We start from the raw sequence: 18265 nt of genomic DNA on the forward strand, positions 1-18265 counted from the left end.
TGCTGCCTCACCATGCCCACAGCATATGCCCGCGGCTCTGCGCCGTATGCTGCCCTGCGTGGCGCCGGGGAGCTCTGCCACGCACCCAGCCCTCCTCGGAACCAGCCCCCTGCCCGGCCTGATGCCAGGCTGGCAGCAGCTGAAAGAGGGCAGGACCAGGAGAGCCTGGAGGAGCAAGTATCAGGCATGGCCTGAGGGTGCCTAAGGATTCATGGCAAGATTACGGGGAGAGGGCTGCCTGCTGCGGGGGGCACAGAGTGGGGCTGCTGCCGGGGTGCAGATGCTGCCTGTGTGTGCTGTGCTATGCAGGACAGGCACCAAGCCCTCCCCAAGCACATATGGCTGTGGCCACACACGGCTGTCCTGTGCCATGCCACCAGGTTGCCTCTGTGCCAGTTCCTTCCTGGGCAGGATCCGTGGCCAGCACCTCTGCAGCATGGAGAGGCCCATGTGCACCGGTGCCCTGTGCCATCTCCAGCGCAGGAGTCACAGTGCCTCCTGCATCTTCTGACAGACTGGAGGTGGGACAAGGCTGGAGCTGGGAGCACCTGGCAGGGCTGGGGGCACCTCACAGCAGCCAGACTTGCTCCCAGGCAGCTGCAATCACAATGGGGCCAAGCAGCTGGGTGGCACTGGCCAGGCTCCGTCTCTAAAGTGACCCCAGCTCTGGCCCCTGCAGTGGGAGCAGAGATGTGCCCCAGGCCCTGCCAGGGTGTCGATGAAACACGAGGATGGTGAAGGTGGCTCTGCCGTGGCCTCACACGTGTCTGGCAGAGCTCTCAGCAGGGAGCGAGGGGAGCACGGAGCGGCGCCAGCCAGGGCTAGAGCCTTTGCTTTAATCATGACAACCGTGCGCAGGCACAGCCTGCTGCCGGGGGCTATGCCCGGGCAGAGCAGCGTGCCCCGGACCACGGCCCAGGGTGGTGCCATGCACCCCGAGGTCAGGCCACGGCAGCAGGGCCTAGGCAGGAGAGACCTGGCTGGTGGAGACCGAGGAGGTCTCTGTCCTGCCGGCAGAGGTGTCCTCCTCACCCAGCGGGTTCTTGCCGCAGCACAGGGTCGTGATCATGCAGTTACGGAACTGGGAGAGAGGGAAGCCTGGGGTGAGGCGGCTGAAAGGCAGAGCCATGCCACGGAGTCTTCTCCTTCCCCAGCGGCCGCTGCCTGCCCTGCCTGCTGCCCCTGTCTGCCGCTCAGGGATGGCGCAGATGCAGCCTTATCTCCTCCACTGCCCCAGCTCCTGAGCCCCTTCAGCCAGGGTGGATTTGCGTTTGTGAGATTGGTGCCACCCCACGGAGGAGCTACACCATCTTCCTCCTGCACACCTGGAAAGGAACCTCCCTCCTCTCCCACCAGTGCCCCAAAGTCCTGCAACTCTGCAAGCTGTTACTAAGCAAAAGACAGACCTGGAGATGTTGGAGATCTCCTGGGCACCTGCCAGTTACCTGTTTGTTCATCACGATGTAAATCACGGGGTTGTAGATGGCAGAGCTCTTGGCAAAGAAAGCTGGGATGGTCATAAAGATGGGCCCAAAGTCCGAGCCCTGGTTGGTGAAGATGTGGAAAGCGACACTGGCGTAGGGGACCCAGCAGATCAGGAAGGCAATGACCATGATGACAACCATGCGAGTCACCTCCTTCTCTGCCTTCTGGGTGGTGGCAGACTCCTGCTGCTGGGCAGCAGCCTGTGGGCAGAGGGAATGGAGCCATGATGGAGCTGGGGAGGGCTGCATTGGTGTGGGGTGCAGGGTCAGGGATGGGGCAGCTGAGGTGCACATCTGGAGCCTGCTACTTCTCCCTTCGCAGAGGGCTGGCCAGCCTGGCCACCAGTCCGGAGACTGGCCTGTGCCCTGTCCCGGCACCGGGGATGGCAGCGGCCTCCAGCCCATGGCTGCTGGCAGGCACCCACCTCCTTGACAGTGCAAACCAGGTTCCCGTAGCAGAAGAAGATGACAGTCAGCGGGATCATGAAGTGAACCACAAACATGTAGATGACGAAGGACTCGTTGTTGATCTCTGGCTTCAGCGTGTAGTAGTCGATCCCACAGGAGCACTGCATGCCCTCGGGGATGTACCTGCCGGGGCAGCCAGGCAGCTGAGCGCCCAGAGGAGACTGGCTGAAGCCACGGCCAAGCCGCCAGCAGCTAGGCTCCCCCCGGGCACCGGGCACGGGGCCCTCCCTACCTGGACCAGCCAAAGAGCGGGGGAGCAGCGCAGGCCAGGGCCATGATCCAGGAGAAGGCGACGCCCATGACCGCGTGGTTCTCCCCGAAGCGGAAGTTGCTCATGGGCTTGCAGACCACCACATACCTCTCGACGGCCAGGACCACCAGCGACCAGAGAGCGATTTCACCTGCACCGGGGAGAGAGGGGCGGCGGCGCATGGGGGCTGTGAGCCACAGCAGGAGAAGAACCTGCTGCTGGCAGCACGGGGCCTCCTCTGAGCACTGCGCCCAAGGGCCCACAGCGACTGCATGGCTGCTGTGTTTGGAGACCCAAGGCCAGGTCCCACCATGTTCTGCACAGCACCTGCACCCGCAAGCCTGTGGCCCTGCTCTGAGGGCCATGCTCCCAGGCTCTCCCCTCACTAACACCAGCTTTGCAGGATGCCCCAAGGACCCAGAGCAGCAGCTTCTGGTGGCTAGAAGGCTAAGCTGATGGAGGAGGGTGGCTTTAGACAGTTTTTATTTAACATCCCGTTGGCACTGGGAGGAGATCCAATGCCACTGGCCCAGGCCACCACCCACCACATCACAAGTGACAACCAGCCCTACAGAACAGGAGGAACAATTTTGTCATCTCTCAAGTCAGAAAGCAAGCCAAGAAGAGTTGCAAATCCAGCAGCTGCAATACCTGCTGTGGTTGCTGCAGGGGTGCTCTTGGGACACTGAGCAGATGACTACCAAAACAGGATCAAAACCCCATAAAATGCCATTTGTCACTTTCTTCCCCTCCCATCCTGAAACACTGCCATTGCCTCAATGCCAAGCAGCAGCAGCCCCAGCACCTTGCAGGTACCATTTTTCCAAGACCTTCGGGCATCCTAAAGTCTGAGGCAAGTCCTGCCAAACCTACCGCCCAGCGTGGCGAAGAAGCCCTCGATGTAGCAGCCTGTCACGCCGAAGACAAAGTACCCATTCATGGAGGTGTACATAGTGGTCGTGAAGCCCCCGAGCACCATGAAGAGGTTGGCAACCGCCAGGTTCAGCAGGATGTAGTTCAGAGGCGTCCGGAGCTTCTTGTGCTGGATGGTGACATAGAGGGTGAGGAAGTTGATGGGGAAGCCGAGCAGGATCAGCAGGAACATGTAGGCAGCCAGCGCCGAGAACTTCCAGGGCTCAGCCAGGTAGTACTGAGGGTACTCAAAGGGGCTGCGCACCACCCCGCTCCTGTTAGACATGGGCACGTAGAAGTCCTGCCCCTCCGTGCCGTTCATGGCTGCGGCTCGTGCGGCGCCTTCCGTGCTCGCTCGGGGGTGCCGAGTGCAGGATGAGCTGCTCTGAAGCGGGGCTGCTGCCACCTCTCAGCCCCTGCTGTCACCCCGAGAGGCAGCTGTGCTCCTCCACGCAGGGCCTTATAAGGTGCCCCCCAGGGTAAGCTGCAGGCACCAGTGTCAGCGCAATGAGGGCTCAGGGAATTATTAATCATAATCACCCAGGCTAAGGGGCTTTCCGTGGGGGGCAATGAGGTGACACCTGCTTCTGGCACTGCTTGGGACCACACTTCATGGTTGTGGAAGTAGTGCAGCACCACCCCTTTCATCTGGGGGGGGGGCAGTTGTACCATCTCCCCTCTGACCAGCTTTGTAGGTGCTTTGGGTCATACCAACCACATGGGTAACACCTAACAGATAACCTGTCCTAGACAGGTACCAGCAGTGCCCAGGAGGCTGCTGCACAAGGTCACCGAAGGGAGGTTCTCAGCTGGAGCCAACACTCAACTTCCTGAGCTGGTTGAGACACAGAATTGTTTGGTCTGGAAAAGACCTGAAGAAAGCCCCTTCAGTCCTGCTGGCCTAGCTGTGCTCAGCCTTCCCTGGGATTACTTTATCACACACAGCACTGAAAGGGCAAAAGCACCAAGTGCTGGGTGCTAAAGAGAGACCAAGCTGGGAGACCTTCACTCTAAGCAGGGGAGCTGCACTACAGGGAGACCTGGCTGGCCATGGACAAAGGCAGCCCACTACTGTTATGGACAATCCCAAAGGTCTTCCTCCACATTCCCATGAAAGGCCCCTGCCCCTCCTAAGTCCCTCTCGATTAACCCTTCACATGTGTTGCCAAGGCCAGAGCAGTGCCACCAGCTACCTGCAGCTGTTGGTGCTTGCAGTCGGTGTAGGAGGATTAAAGGTTTAGTGTCCCAACACGCAGATTTCGCACCTTAAGCTCTGGTGCAGCAAAGACACTGCTGAGGTTAGCAGCTGCTGCTGGAGCTTAGTCCCAGCCTGCATCACCACTGGAGCACAGCACCGGGCCTAGGAGCTGCAGTGGGACAGCTCCAAGGCAGCAGCTCCAGACACAGCGCTCTGGTGGGACTGCTCCTGCAGCCAGCAGATCTTGCTGGTGGAGCTGCCCAGCACAGAGCAGCCTGGGCCCAGGGCACCTTCACACTGTACAAGCTATGTCCAGCCTCTTCTGCCTGGGACAGCCCAACACTCTTCTCTGAGCTGGGCTGCGTTCAGAGGTGTTTGAGACTAGAGAGCAGCTGCCTTGCTAAATCCACTTTGTCAGGGCAGCAGCTATTTATTTGTATCCCTCTCCACTCCCACCAGTGCCACAGTGCCAGCTTGGTTCCTGGAGCAGGAGCTGGAGTCCATCCTGGCTCCTCTCTCCACCAGCATTGTCTGAAGTCCTTGCTGCAGACAGCCAGGAAGGACCAAAGGAGCACAGGAGTGGGCAGAGCAGAGCATTTGCCAAGTGGCAAATTAGGCAGGCTTGTTCAGAAGCCACTGAGGGGCTTGGGAACCCTGGTGTGCCACTGCAGGGTTCCAGGGATAAGCCCAGCAGAGCCAGGGACATCCCCAGTTCCATCTGCAAAGGGCTGCTTCACCAGCACCCAGCCAGTAGCTGAAGACAGACGAGCAGAACATTTTCCACTCACAACAAAGGGAGGCTGTGACAGACAGGATGTCACAACAAAGCAGCTCATGGCAACATGGGCACAGGCTGTGCTGTGTGGAAGGCAGGGGACCCATCGTGTCCCGGCTCCAGCCCAGCTGCTTCACCACCTGATTCCTCCTGCTGCCAGGGAATGATTCAGCAACTGTCCTCAGGAGGCCCAAACACCATGGAGCAGGACAGAGGCGGGGATGGAGTTGTCATGGAATCACAGAATCCTAGGAAGGCTCAGGTTGGAAGGGAGCTTAAAGCTCATCTCCTCCAACTCCTGCCACGGGCAGGGACACCTTTCAACTAGACTCAGATGCTTGAGGCCTCATCCAGCCTGGCCTTGAACAGCCTCAAGGAGAAGACACCCATAGCCTCCCTGGGCAGCCTGTTCCAGAGTCTCATCACTCTCATACTCCTTCCTCCCAGCATTGCATGGTGGCTTTGGGTATAAGCACGGCTGGCTTGTAGTTAGGGCTGAGCAGAGCTTGCACAGCGCTGAGGCTTTCTTCTCATTGTGTCTCACCCCAGAAATGAGAGGACAGAGCTGGGGCAGCTGGCCAAGGAGGTGTCCCACACTGGATGATAAAAGCTGAGGGCGGGGAAGGAGGGAGGATGTTGTGTCTGTGGCGTTTGCCTTCCCCAGTGACCATCTCTTATGCTGGGGCCCTGCTCTGCTGGACAGCTGCCTGCTGCTGGGAAGCACTGAACGTGCTCCTCACTGCTCTGCTTGCACTCACAGCTTTGCCCCGCTGCTTAAACTGCCTTTGCCCTTCTGCTTTTCTCTACTCTTCTGCAGAGAGGGGAGGAGGCTGCGAGCAAACCAAACCAGTGCCTGGGGCTAACCCACCTCTGCATCATGAAAAGCCCCTGGGACTCAGCAAGAGGCTGAAGCAGGAGGCAGCAGGCTCATCTCCCACCTCCACACATTATCTGCTTGTGGCCATGAACTAAAACAAGTGCTAGGGGAACACCGCCGAGAAACTCTCCTTCAGACATTACTCTGCCAGCAGGACACTGAGGGACCTGTGTGAGGTCAGGCAGGGCTCAGAGCCTGCCCGCAGCTGCCACCAGAACTGGGACTGGCAGGAGTCCTGGAAACCATCCCCTGGTATCAGGATCACAGCAAACAACTTCGCTACTCATGTTCTCAGCAGAGTGAAGAACTCTCCTGCCCTGGGTGCAGAGGAGCTGTGTGTGTTGCTGGTTGACAGCCCTTGGCTCTGTGGCACTCCTGCCCAGCACCCTGGTGGAGCTGCCAGCACACAGCTCTGCCCAGCACAGCCCATCGGGGCACTGGAGTCTCCTTCCCTGGAGAGGCTCTTGCTAGGAGTGTGTACACTGCAGCAGTGGGCAGGGAGCCATGAGATGGGCACTTCCCCCTTGGCGTCCTGCCCTGGAACATGGTGAATCCTACATAGATGAAAAGCTTCCCCAGTGCCTGCTCTCAGCGTGGCTGCAAGGTGGCCCTCGAGCCAACGTCAGGGAAATTCTTGAGCTCCAAACTCTGATGCTGTTCTTGCCCAAGTGGAAGAGAAAGGAGAAAAAAAACCCTGAAGCTCAGAGCAGCAGCACTACCAGCAAATACTGAGACAAAGAGTTGTGGAAAATAGTGCTCTTTATTTGAAGACCTGCCCGTGACAGAGTAAATCAAGTTTCAACCACAAGTTAGAGCACAACCGGGGCTGAACTCGACCCCAGAAACATTCCTGCCAGCAGCTGCGGCACTGCAGCTGCTCACTTAGGAGCTGTGAGGACATTCACTACCAGACAACCTCATCACAAAACAGCTGCATTGCTGCAGCTCAGTTCCATTCCTGGGTACAAACCAGCACATGACGACTTCATGAAGCTGTCAGAGCGCTGTCTGAACCCAGGCAGTGTGGTGTCAAGCCACAAGGGAAGGCTTCCAGATGAGGTTTCAGGTTGTTTGCCCTCACTGGCTGGACTCATCTATCCTCCGCCGGCAGAACGGGCAGCAGTTGTGCTGCAGCACCAGAAGCTCATAGTCCTCCGTGTGAAACATCTGTTAATTAGCAACAGATTGAGGGACAAGTTAGGTCGAGACTAGCTCAGAGGAAATGCAAACTGAGCTGCAGGGCTTCTCCACAGCACAGACTCTGTACCCTGGCAAGCTGCTGCTACAAGCACTGCTCCTCTATCCCGCAGCTGCTCAAGTGCACTACAACCTGGCATGGAGCAGCCAGCAGCTAACAGGCCACTGCCAAGAGTGCTGGAGAGGTTCAAACCAATCAATCACTTTTGCAGAAGTGAGGTCAAAACTTAGGCAGGTTCTGTGTAACAAATGTGGCTGGGCCTCGGGATGTGCAAAAGCCTGAGGTGGGGAGGCACTGACCCGTGTGCCCTGCATTGCCAGGCTGGAAGTCAGAGGGGCAGAGCTGCAGGAATCAATCCAAACCAGCACTTGCTGCTCAGCCAAGCTTTGCTCAAGAGGCTCTGGCTTGCTGTCAGTGCAACTTCTCAGCTTCAGCTCCCTCACAGTTCCCAGGAGGCAGCTGCTGCTCCGTGCATCACTCAGCTGATCTGCGGGTTCCATTGCCTCCCCTCCCCTGACACCACGCAGGAATTTGCTTAGCACATTTTCAGCGATGAGGCTTCAGTGTAAGAACTGTTTCAGCCACAGGGTTTTCAAGCAGGGTTTTGTGTTTTGGTTTGTTCTAGACCTCCCCGGGCAAAGCCTACCTGGAAGCAGGAGGGACACATGGTGATGGAGGCGTCAGGCAGCAGCGAGCGGTAGTACTGCCAGCGCAGCGGCTTGGGCCAGCGCTTGATGAGCACGTCTCTGCGGCTCATGGACTGCAGCACAGCACGGGTCACGACCACGGGAACAAACTCTGAGCCTCCCTGCTGCAGGAGAGCAGGTTCAGAGAGAATTAGTTACCAGATGCAAAGCCCTCTGAGCACTACCAAGATCTTGCAAGAAGCAGAGCAGAATTCAGTCAGGAAAGCCCACTTGGAAGTGCCTGAGCCCTGTCCTACCACACTCACTGCCACTCTGATCAGCATCTTTAGCAACAGCAGCACCCAGCCACACCCAAGCTGGTGTCAGGGAGCTTCCCATACCCATTTCACACAATTCCTTATAGATAACAGCTGTGCCCACAACCTGCACCGGAACCTCTCCAGGGTCACCTGTAGCTGTGCTGCCCAGCCAGGGGAACAGCCCTGCTCCGTGACACACATCAAATTCCAGCAATAGTTACTTTGAGATCTTTGTTGCTTTCTGGGTTTTGGTGTTTTTTTCCTTTTCTTCTGTAAGACAGGAAGTAACTGCTAAATCCCTTTCCCTCTCAAGTGCTGTCCCTCTCCTGCAGCCTGTGACACACTCACCCCAGAAGGGTGGCAGATTGCCAGTTAGAAGTTTCTGTTCATTTCCATTGGTAGCAAGAAAGAAACAACTGGAAGAGACAAGTGAAGCTCTTACCTCAAAGCTCAGTTTAGCTGTGAAGGGATCATCATCCTCAGTGACATCTGCACTCTCACTGAGCCTCAAGCTCTGTGCATCTGGATGGGTTTCTTAAGGAAGGGAAGAGTGGCCATGGAATTACCTGTCCTCACAGCAGGCAGCACTCAGGGGATAAACACAAACGTGCAGCTGCAGGACTGTGTCCTGGCTGCTCCAGAGCATCCTCAGGTTGCTGCAGAAAGAGCTAGAGAAGAGCTTGCTGTGACTCACAACAACTGGGGCAGTTTGTGATTGCAGCTGCCATGGGACAGCAAACCCAACCACAGCCACAGCAGCTCTGTCTCCTTTCCCTCTCCTGACAGAGCAAATGAAGCAGCCTCTTCCAAGTCCAGCCCTGAGCAGCTCTGGCCAGGATTGCTTTTCTGCATGGCCCCGTACCCAGCGTTAGACAGCCCCCACAGCAGCTGGGAGCTTTGCATGCCAGAGCCTTGCAGAAGGGACTCCGACAGCCATGGTTCTGGGATTCCACGCTGGTTTCCCCAGCTAGCAGAGGGCAGCCTCTGAGGCCAGCTGTTACTGGAAGTGAGTAACAGACTGCAGACAGAAGGAAGGCATGGCATTCCAGTGTTACACAGGGATGGCTCATGTGGTTAGAAACACACTGTCCCTGAGAAAAAGCCTCAGGAGAAGGAGAGCGTCAGTGACAACAGCACTTGTTACCCTGGCTGCAGGAGGGGACACCATACAATTGTACCCGGGGCAGTCAGAAGGCACAAAGAAAACTTTTAACCTGGCAGGGAAGAAACAAATTCCAAATTGTGGCTTTTCCCCCAAGGAAAGGGCTGGAAGCCAACTTTACCCCAAAGGATACAGTCACTTGTGGTCTCCCGCCATTTAGCCTCTCTTTTCTTCGGCCCTGGCACTTCCAGGTCAATGAGAGCTACAGCCTCTTCATCTGTGATGCCCTCCTCCAGATAGAACTCCACCAGATGCAGCACTTCTGAGGGTGGGAAAGGAAGGAGTATTTGAGCCCTGAGACCTCAGCAGATGCTGTGTCCCTGGAGAAATTAACACCTCTCTCTTCTGTGTCCATGGGGTCCTGCCCACATGTTCTTGGCAAGCAAGGCAAACAAAACCAAACCAGCCCAAGCCCAGCAGGTCCCACCTGTGTCAGTGAAACACTGCAGTCAGTGTCCCCTGACAAAGGAGGCCTCACTGCTGCTGCCCTGCATGGGGAAGCACCGCAGCAGGTAGTCCAGCTTCAAGCCTGGAGGCGATCAAGGCCAGGCTGGATGAGGCCTTGGGCAGCCTTGGCTAGCCGCAGCAGGGGTGCTGGAACTGGATGACCTTTAAGGTCACCTTCAACCCAAATCATTCTGTGATTCTATGAAACCAAACAACCCCCAGGACAAGAGGCAGGCACTTGGTCACATCCAGCACCATTGACAGGCCAGATGTGTGCAGCTGCAGAGGGCACAGATGAAGCACCAAGCACTCTGCTGGGCATGCTGAGCCCGCTGGGACACCCCAACACACCGTAGGAGGAGGCGGAGAAGACGAAAGGCTGCCTGCAGTTGATGCAGACGTTGCCCAGGTTGTTCAGCAGGGGGTTGTTGGTGGAGCACCTGTAGCACAAGGGCACCAGCTCCTGCAGAGACACAGCACATCGGCACCTCCTCAGCGCTCTGCGTTCAATCAGCCAGGGGCTCCTTTGCCCTGCAGCTGCAGAGCGCTGCTGAGAAATCAGATCCTTCGGCATCTGAAAACGCTTCCCTTTTGCACAAACCACAAGCTTGCACATGAAAACCAGCCCTCCTCACCACCCTCACGACTGCATCTGCACTTTGCCTGGCAGCAACGGAAGCACAATGCTGCACCAAGCACAGGCTGAGAGCAGTGGCAGGGAAGGTTACCCAAGTAAAGTTTTTGCTCCGAAGCTTGTTCAAATTGAAGCTGTCCCATTAACTCCTCTCCCCTTTTCAGCAGTTATTCTAGGCAGCTCTTAAGGCCCTGCTGCCATTATTTCAGGTGGCCAGGTGCATGTTCCCCTGCACAATACCACTTCTTTTCAGTCAGCGCTCCATGAGATGGGGCTTTGTGGAGCACTGCAGACATGCAGACTGGCTGGAGAAGAAAAGGAGTTAAAATAAGACTTGAGGAAGGAAGGGCAGTCCAGGGAGGGGAGCAGAGCTAGGAGTAGGACAAATGAAAGTGACCTCCAGCCAGAGAGAGAAACAAAGACTGTGGAGTAATTGCCTGTGGATGGGAGGGAAAAGGCTGGGGAGAATTAATAGGCAGAGAGAAGGGAGTGCAGGACAGGAGAGGGATGATGGAAGCTGCCACAAAGAAAGGGCTGATTTCAGCTTGCTCTCGGGAGCCAGCGCAAGGCTGACCTGAAGAGTAACAACAAAAGAGCGTTCCCAGCAGCATGACAATTGCAGCACAGAGCTATGCAGAACCTGCTGCATGTCTGTGTGCACGCAGCACTCAGGCTCTGGTGCAGGCCACCCTCGGGTGGTTGCCAGGGGTCACAGCAGCCCTTACCTCGCTGTCGTGGAAGGGTTTGGCACGGATGGTCAGGCTGCCCAGCTCGATCGACTGCTGGAAGCGAGCTGGGATCCGCAGCCCCTGCAGCTTCTCATAGGCATGGCGAGCCAGTTTGTATGCCCCAAGAGCTCTGCTCTGCTTTGCCAGGGCAAATAATGTATTGCTAGCATCTAATTAAGGAATAAAAATACATATGGCGCCCAGGAAAAACTGCAGCACTCCTCCTAATCAGGGCGCTTGTGCTGTATGCTGCAGCCAGGCTTTGACAAGAGTCTCTTTAACGTCAAACCGAGTGTGGAACAGCCACCAGAATGTCTGTGGGTGATTATTAGCAAGGTAATGAACGGACCCTACTTGAACACTGCTTTGGTTAAACATTCCAACCCCATTTGCACAGTTTCAGTCATTATAGGCTCAGGGGATTTCCTCCCTCCCAAAAAGGTTAAATAAAAGAAAGAAATTCTTAGCACAGCAGCAACCCACAGACACCAGCTAAAGCCAAAGGCCCTTGCTGGAGAGAAAGTCATGGGCCAGGGGCTGCCCTTCCCTTCCATCAGGGCACAGCAGCAACTTGACAGTGAGGCATGTTATGGAAGACTGATGTCAGGTTGTAGCCAGGATTCTGCAGAGGAAGGCTAACATGGCTAACATCCCCCAGGGCCACAAATGAGCCAGCCCAAGCAAGCCAGGTCTCCCTGTGGCATCCAGAGACCCTCCTTGCTCTCTTCTCCAGCAAGGTGCCTCCCTTTGTGGAGCTCTCTCCCAGGATGAGGAGTGCACTAAGCAAGCTGTGCAGATGTCAGCCTGACAGATGCTGTGCAGCTCCATCAGCCTCATGGCTCTTTCTCCCTCCTGTCTCAGCTCAGTCTCCTTGCAGCCACTCTGCCAGGACTTGAAGCCAATATCCTGCTGCAGTGGCTGCTATCCTGGGAGCTGCTGCTCTGACAGAGGTGATACACTGGGCTGGCTGGTTTGCGTTCCACATTGGTTCATTTGTCTAGCTCTACAAAACTCCTAGAAAGCCCCAAAAGGCAGTGCAGTTACGCACACAAAGGTTTGAAGATGCTGATTATTTCCTCAGGGACAAAAGTCAGTTTCCATTAACTATAACCAAGAGCTGAGAGTGAAGATACCCTACAGGAGAGCTCTGCATTGTGGATCAACATCAATTATTCCTTTCATGTATCTCACAAGATAACTTCTGGGTTTTGTACTGTATTGGAAGGATACACTTTTGAGATCCCCAGAGGAGTCTCCTTTGTTAAGCTGTGAAGCAGAAACCTGGAAATATTGAAGAGGGTTTCAGGCAAGTGGAAACTGAAAGGCTCCTCCTGCAGTATTAAAAATACAGACACGTCTTTCTAAGCTGGGAAACCAACAACTCCTCTCACCAAGCACCACAGCAGCAGGCACTCAAGCACTCTGTTTCTTTCATACAGCTGCAAAAGAGGTGCTGACAGCACACAGAAAGTTGATTTTGCATGTCTTTATCACCAGAGCTCATGCCTGCCACAGGCAGAGAGAGGAAGGGATCCATGCAGCCACAACAGTCTCCAACAGGCTGTTTCTGACTGGGGCAGACTGGCCAGCACCTCTGAAGGGTCTCCAACACATTAAGACCTGAAGTAGTCTGACCAGTACGGAGTCTTCTGTGGGGCAAGGGCACAGATCAGGGTTCTCAGATGTCTTAAAAAAATATTTGCACTGACAGTGGCGGCAACATGACTGCCACTGCTGAAAGCAGAAGGAGCCACTCACTCACAGCTGCTTTCTACCCTGGAGCAGGTGGCACACAAACCACACCAGGGAATCCCTAAGCCAGGGTACCTTCTGTCCAGGCTTGCTTTCCCCTCTTAAAGCAAAAGCCAAAAGTAGGCTGCGCAGGAGCAGAGCCTGGGCACTGTGAAGCCAAACCAATGGCAAGAAGGGCTGAGGGTGGGCAGTCATCCTCATGTCTTTCACCCACACTGAGGTAAGAAGAGACCTGCTGGCACTGCAATGCAACTTGGCAACTGAGACAACAGAAGTTCTTGTACAGCACGGCAGAAGGCAAAGAAATAAGTGCAACTGCTGCACAGCATCACTAATCTACACTCAAGAGTTAATTGCCTGCAGAGTCATTAATTATTCCCAGTTACTTCTGGACCCTCCCTCTCAAAGAGAAAAGCTCAGGAAGCACAAACACAGCTTCTGCAGTGAATCCTTACAGTGTATCTTTGTATGGAGTGGTAGACATGGTAGACTTCTGCCAGATGCTGGAAGTGATGGAACTTCTGCAACATTTCAGCCTTCTGCTCCTCATTGTCTGCGGGAGGCAAAGCACCAGGGTCAGTCTTCAAGAGGAGGCTGTCAGACCCAGCTGGAAGGAAACAGCAGGCTGTGCTTTCAGCACCAGCCCTTACCTCCTAAAGAGGTGTGGAGCAGTTTAACTGCATCCTATCTAGCTCTGCAGATCACACTTTGTGCAGATGTGCCAGTTTTAGGTCTAAAACAAGCCTGGTAAAACACCAAGCACCTGAGGTGATGGTTTGAACAGAGCTAGAAGCTACAGTTTAGGTAAGGGTAGAAAGCAGGAGATGTGCACCACTGGAAATCTCATCCATAACTTCAGAGTTCAGCAGCAACAAAGTCTCTTTGGATTTTACAGTACTAAGGCATCTGGAGAAACCTCCATCTTTCTGAAGTAGCTGAGAGGCAACACAGCAGCTGGGCTGAGGACAAGTGCTTACAGCACCAGCCAAAGGCCTCCTCGCCCATGCTTTGCCTTGTCAGCTCTGAACTACACCTACTAACCGCCAGCTCCACTTCTCTCCTCGGGCAGTCCCTCAGCAGGCAAGGTGACAGCTAACACACAATGATTCTTTGTGCCCACAGAGGAAAACCTTTGTGAAGTTCCTCTCCAGCCCACGTTCAAACCCTAGCTACAGCTTACACTCCACTCACCTTATATTTGGCAGGATGTTAACCCTCCAGCTGCTTCCCCAGATACTCTATGCTGTGACAGCACATCCCAGGGGACACAATTGTGACTCTAAGTCAGATTCCCAAGGGAGGTCTGTGCATGCTGATGCTGATTGTTTGCTTACGTGCCTCAAACAAGCACATGGGAAAAACAGGGAGAGGACAAACCCAGCACAAGGCAGAGTCCTGCACAGCACTACCGAAGCCCAGACCAAGCCACACTGCCTTGGAGTGGCTGCAGCAGTGCCATCATAACCCAGTGGCACAAGGAGGGACAAACAGCAGCTCACTCCCAGCTCCTCACCTTGGGCTATCTCTAAGCACTGCATGGACAGCATCCAGTAGTAATAGGCTGCATCGCTGAAGCGGCTCTCCAGCACCGCATTGTGCGTCAGCTGCTCCAGCACTCGCACGGCCTCGCGCTGCCTGCCAGCCTTGTGGAACGCTGCAAGGGCAAAAACAAAGAGGATTTTACAGTATGATTATATCAATTAGTGGAAATTAATGCTTTTAAATAAAGAGTGATCCATTCAGCCAACATCAAATGGCCTGTGCAGCAGGAAGGGAAGGATTAAGTGCTGGTATTCCGCTCCTGGAACGCGGCGGCACTAATGGGACATGAGAAGCATCTGTAGGTATTTTGTGGCTTTTGCACTCAGTAGCTCTTGAGCTCATAGATCTTGAGCAAGGCTGCTGCCTGGTTTGTGAAGAGAGAAAAGAGCAAAAGTGCTGTGGTGATTAGATCTGCCCACAAACAGGGAGATGCAAATCACAGCTTCAGTCAGAACCGCAGTCGGTTAGTGCTTGACATTGGTGCTGAGGGGCTGGAGCAGACAGCACTGACTGCCTCCTCCTGTCATCTCACAGCAGCATTTCTGATGCTCAGGATACCGGGTGAGGATGCAGGATCTGGTTTTACACATGCACCGGGCAAACAGAGTCCTCCTATGGAGGAGAGACCCAGCCCTGCAGCACAGCTGCCTCCTGATCCAACCTGCATGGATATGTTCAAGTTCTCACAGAGCTGTATGATGGTCTGTAGCTCACCCAGCCCTGGGGACTCTGCTGAGGCTCAGCAGCACAGAGCTCAGTGGAAGAGACTGGGGACAGCTCTCCCATGTCCTGCGGGATGGAGTGGGGACACACCAGCTGGTGTGCACAGAGGTCTACGTGCAAACTACCCAGCTGCCCTAAGCCAGGAGCTGCAAGGCCTTGAGCTCTGTGTGCAGACAGCTGATGGCTGGCAGGTGCTCAGGCCCGGCCCTGGCGAGCCAAGGCAGGTGTACTCTCGGAGCTGAGTGGTCTGGAAACAGCAGCTGCACCACCCACGTGGAGATGCACCTCAGAGGAGCAACTACTGAAAACCACCTAGGGCTGGCCGCGGCAGCTCCCGAGGCACTGGAGCCTGCGCACGGCCGGAGGGCGGACAGCTCTCTAGAGGTGCTTTAGAAGCCTGGCGGAACACATGAGAACTACAGAAACAAGAGGATTCTGTTTGCCCCAGCCCAGGTCTCCAGGGCAGAGACTGCACACTCTGTCCTGTAGGAGTGAGCTCTGAGTGGCCAGAGGTCTACTGGTGACATTCTTACCTTTTTGGGCTTCTTCAAATCTATCATTCTCTGCTAGCCACTGAGCATAGGGCACATAGACATCATCTTTGAATTCTGGATGCTTTTCACTCAAAGCAAATGCCTGAGGTAAGGAAAAAAAAGTAATTTATAGAATACTGCATAGTTTAAACAGTTAAAGGGTTTAGAATATTCCACAGCAGCAATCCTTGAGCTGAAACTGAACTCACAATAAACATGCACACAGGGAATGGGCAGTGTAATCCAGATTTGCTCCAACAGGAGCCTGATGCAATTTGAAACCAAAAGCAATTAACAACTAAAGAAGCTCAGCACAGCAGCAGCCTGGTTACTGAACCAGGCAAACCTGGGAGTGACCAGCCAGGAAAGGCAGCAGATTCCACAGCAAGAGACAACAAGTATTTTTACTTTCACTGGATATATCTTCTGAAGAAGTGAAGTAAGGCTGGGAGTGCAGTTGGGAGGCACTGAGACTCACAGAGGACCAAACCTGCTATTCTGCAAAGCACCATGAAACTGGGGCAGAGGATTTGTCCATTCTAGCAGCACTTTGAGAGCTTTTCCTTAAGAAACTGCTCCTGGCAACAACTGCAGGTGAAGAAATGAGCACAGAATGCATGGGGGCCCCAAGGCTGAAGTGGGTGGCACTGGCTGGCCCATGCTTTTATGGGCAAACCCAGTGAGGTCAGAACTTGACCCAGTCCACATTCATCAGACCCACGTGATGGGTCAGTCCGCACCTGAGCACATGCACATTGAACATCACAGCTCCAAAGAGCATTCCCTGTGCCAGAACTACTGCTTATTCCTTCCAGTGGGACAGAAGCACCTCTTGGATTACCAAGGCAAGCAGGAAACCCTAACTTAGCAGGCAAAAAAAGGGCTCAGAATTAAGACCAAGAAACAGCCAGGCAGCTAAAAGAAAACAGAGCAATAATTCTGAGGGCAGCACCAAGCCAACCCTGAGTACAGGAACCTGACTGAAACGCTCCGACCCCACCCTGCAGAGGCCTCGCCAGGCGCAGTGGGGCAGGGCCGGGGCGGCCAGTGGTGGCTGCAACCCGGGGGGCACACTTACCTCCTCCCAGCGCTGCGTCTCCACCTGCAGACGGACCAAAGCCTTCAGGTCGCCAACCTTCAGGTAGGTCTCTGCTGCATAGCCAGGGTGAGCCAGCTTCTCAAAGTAGAAGGCACACCTGGCCAGGGGCTGGCGCTCTGCCTTGTCCAGCCTCCGGGCAATGTCGATCAGCCTGCGGGCAGCAGAAAGCAGACAGGGGTCTGAGGGGCTCTATGCAGTTGCCTTTTCATTCCTGCAGCAACTCCAGTTGCCATCAGTCCCTCAACGAGCACCACGACAGCCCCACCCAACACCACCCAGTCTCCAGCAAAAGCTCCAAAGTTTGTCTCTTTGCTTTTCCAACCTCGAGGCCTCCTCCTTCAGTCAAAGGCTCTCTGCAGAGCAATGAGGATGGAGGGAGGGTGTAGGTTCTGCTAAGTGACATGGGACATACTTCTTCACCCCTGACCCCAATAAACGTCACCTCCCTCTGCCACAGAACGGAGGCAAGGGAAGGCTAAGTGACCTGCCCGGGATCTACTGGCACAAACCCACAGTTCGCACCCAGCAGGACCGGGGCAGAGCAGCGCTGGAGTTCCTCAGGATGCTGTGCTCCAGTTGCCTTCTCTGCTCACCGGGTGATTATCCTTAACAGCTTCAAACACTAGGCGCAGGCTATCGCAGCCCCACGCCGCTGCCTGCTGGCTCCCAGAGCTCAGGCCATGCATATTTCAGGAGCCTCTCACACTACAGCTGAACCCCTTCCTGCTCCTGCCTGCTGCAAGCCGTTTGTTTTGCTAACAGACTGATGTCCCTGCCCTGCAAACGTGGAACTTTGAAAGCTCTTTTAATTGTAGATGTGCTTGCAGTACACAAACTGATCTAAACAACGGCACCCGGACCCAGCTCTGCCTTGGCTGGGAAATGTGCAAAGGATCCCTAACAAGTGATCCAAGTCTCCAGCCTCTGTTGTGAGTGGAAGCAAACCCACAGATCGACCCAGCCATGACCCCCGCTGATCTCGATGGCTTTCATGTGCTCCCCCGCAGACAGGTACATCTCCACTGCCGCCTTGGGCTCCCTGATGTTCTGGGCCCAGTCTGCTTGCTTTTTGATCAGCATCTTTGTGCCTTTGGGGTCTCCAGATCCCAGAAAATCCTGCAACAGTGCAATACAGACATCTGCATTAGCTGCTGCTCGCAGGTCCACGTGCTGGAGCAGATGAAGGCTTTCACAGTGAACCTGTTTATGCTGCCTAAGAAGAGGAACACTGCTCACAGAGCGACCTGCACCGACCCAGCCCTCAGCAGCTAGTCTTCAGGGCCCAGGGGTGGCAGGAAGCAAGGGCAAGGCTGCCACTTACGTAGCTGCCAATTAAAAGATTTAATAAAGAAAGGGGGAGATGGTGTGAGGGCCGAGAGGAGGATGGCAGTGATGTCTCAGAGGTAGCCCCTCCATCTCCTGGAAATCCTGGCGCATGCTGAGCCTGTGGAGCAGGGACACATTCTGGCTTCTGCCTTTCCCAAACAAAATCCTGATCTCAGAAGCTGGAGCAGATCAGTTCCAAGTGTCAGATTTT

General features: G+C 55.0%; 2 protein-coding genes across 3 annotated transcripts in view; both read right to left on the bottom strand.

Moving 5' to 3' along the window:
• Window positions 1-961: 961 nt before the first annotated feature.
• RHO (rhodopsin) lies at window positions 962-3436 on the bottom strand. The gene is made up of 5 exons (XM_064156032.1): window positions 3076-3436; window positions 2185-2353; window positions 1910-2075; window positions 1446-1685; window positions 962-1081 (listed from the first exon to the last, which is right to left on the bottom strand). Exons 1-5 carry the CDS (start codon window positions 3434-3436, stop codon window positions 962-964), a joined length of 1056 nt encoding a protein of 351 aa, XP_064012102.1.
• A 3269-nt stretch (window positions 3437-6705) lies between these two features.
• Window positions 6706-18265, bottom strand: part of IFT122 (intraflagellar transport 122) — a 29914-nt gene continuing 18354 nt past the window's right edge. For both annotated transcript variants that reach the window (XM_064156116.1, XM_064156117.1), the window contains 12 exons: window positions 17678-17844; window positions 16708-16879; window positions 15630-15732; window positions 14345-14485; window positions 13287-13384; window positions 12310-12410; window positions 11077-11242; window positions 10069-10180; window positions 9404-9532; window positions 8551-8630; window positions 7809-7973; window positions 6706-7131 (listed from right to left, as the gene is read on the bottom strand). In XM_064156116.1, coding sequence (XP_064012186.1) covers window positions 7042-7131; window positions 7809-7973; window positions 8551-8630; window positions 9404-9532; window positions 10069-10180; window positions 11077-11242; window positions 12310-12410; window positions 13287-13384; window positions 14345-14485; window positions 15630-15732; window positions 16708-16879; window positions 17678-17844 — 1524 coding nt within the window. In that variant the 3' untranslated portion in view covers window positions 6706-7041. The remainder of the gene's footprint in view (window positions 7132-7808; window positions 7974-8550; window positions 8631-9403; window positions 9533-10068; window positions 10181-11076; window positions 11243-12309; window positions 12411-13286; window positions 13385-14344; window positions 14486-15629; window positions 15733-16707; window positions 16880-17677; window positions 17845-18265) is intronic.

This window comes from Pogoniulus pusillus, chromosome 16, assembly GCF_015220805.1.
Source record: "Pogoniulus pusillus isolate bPogPus1 chromosome 16, bPogPus1.pri, whole genome shotgun sequence".
In the NCBI taxonomy this organism is placed as follows: Eukaryota; Metazoa; Chordata; class Aves; order Piciformes; family Lybiidae; genus Pogoniulus; species Pogoniulus pusillus.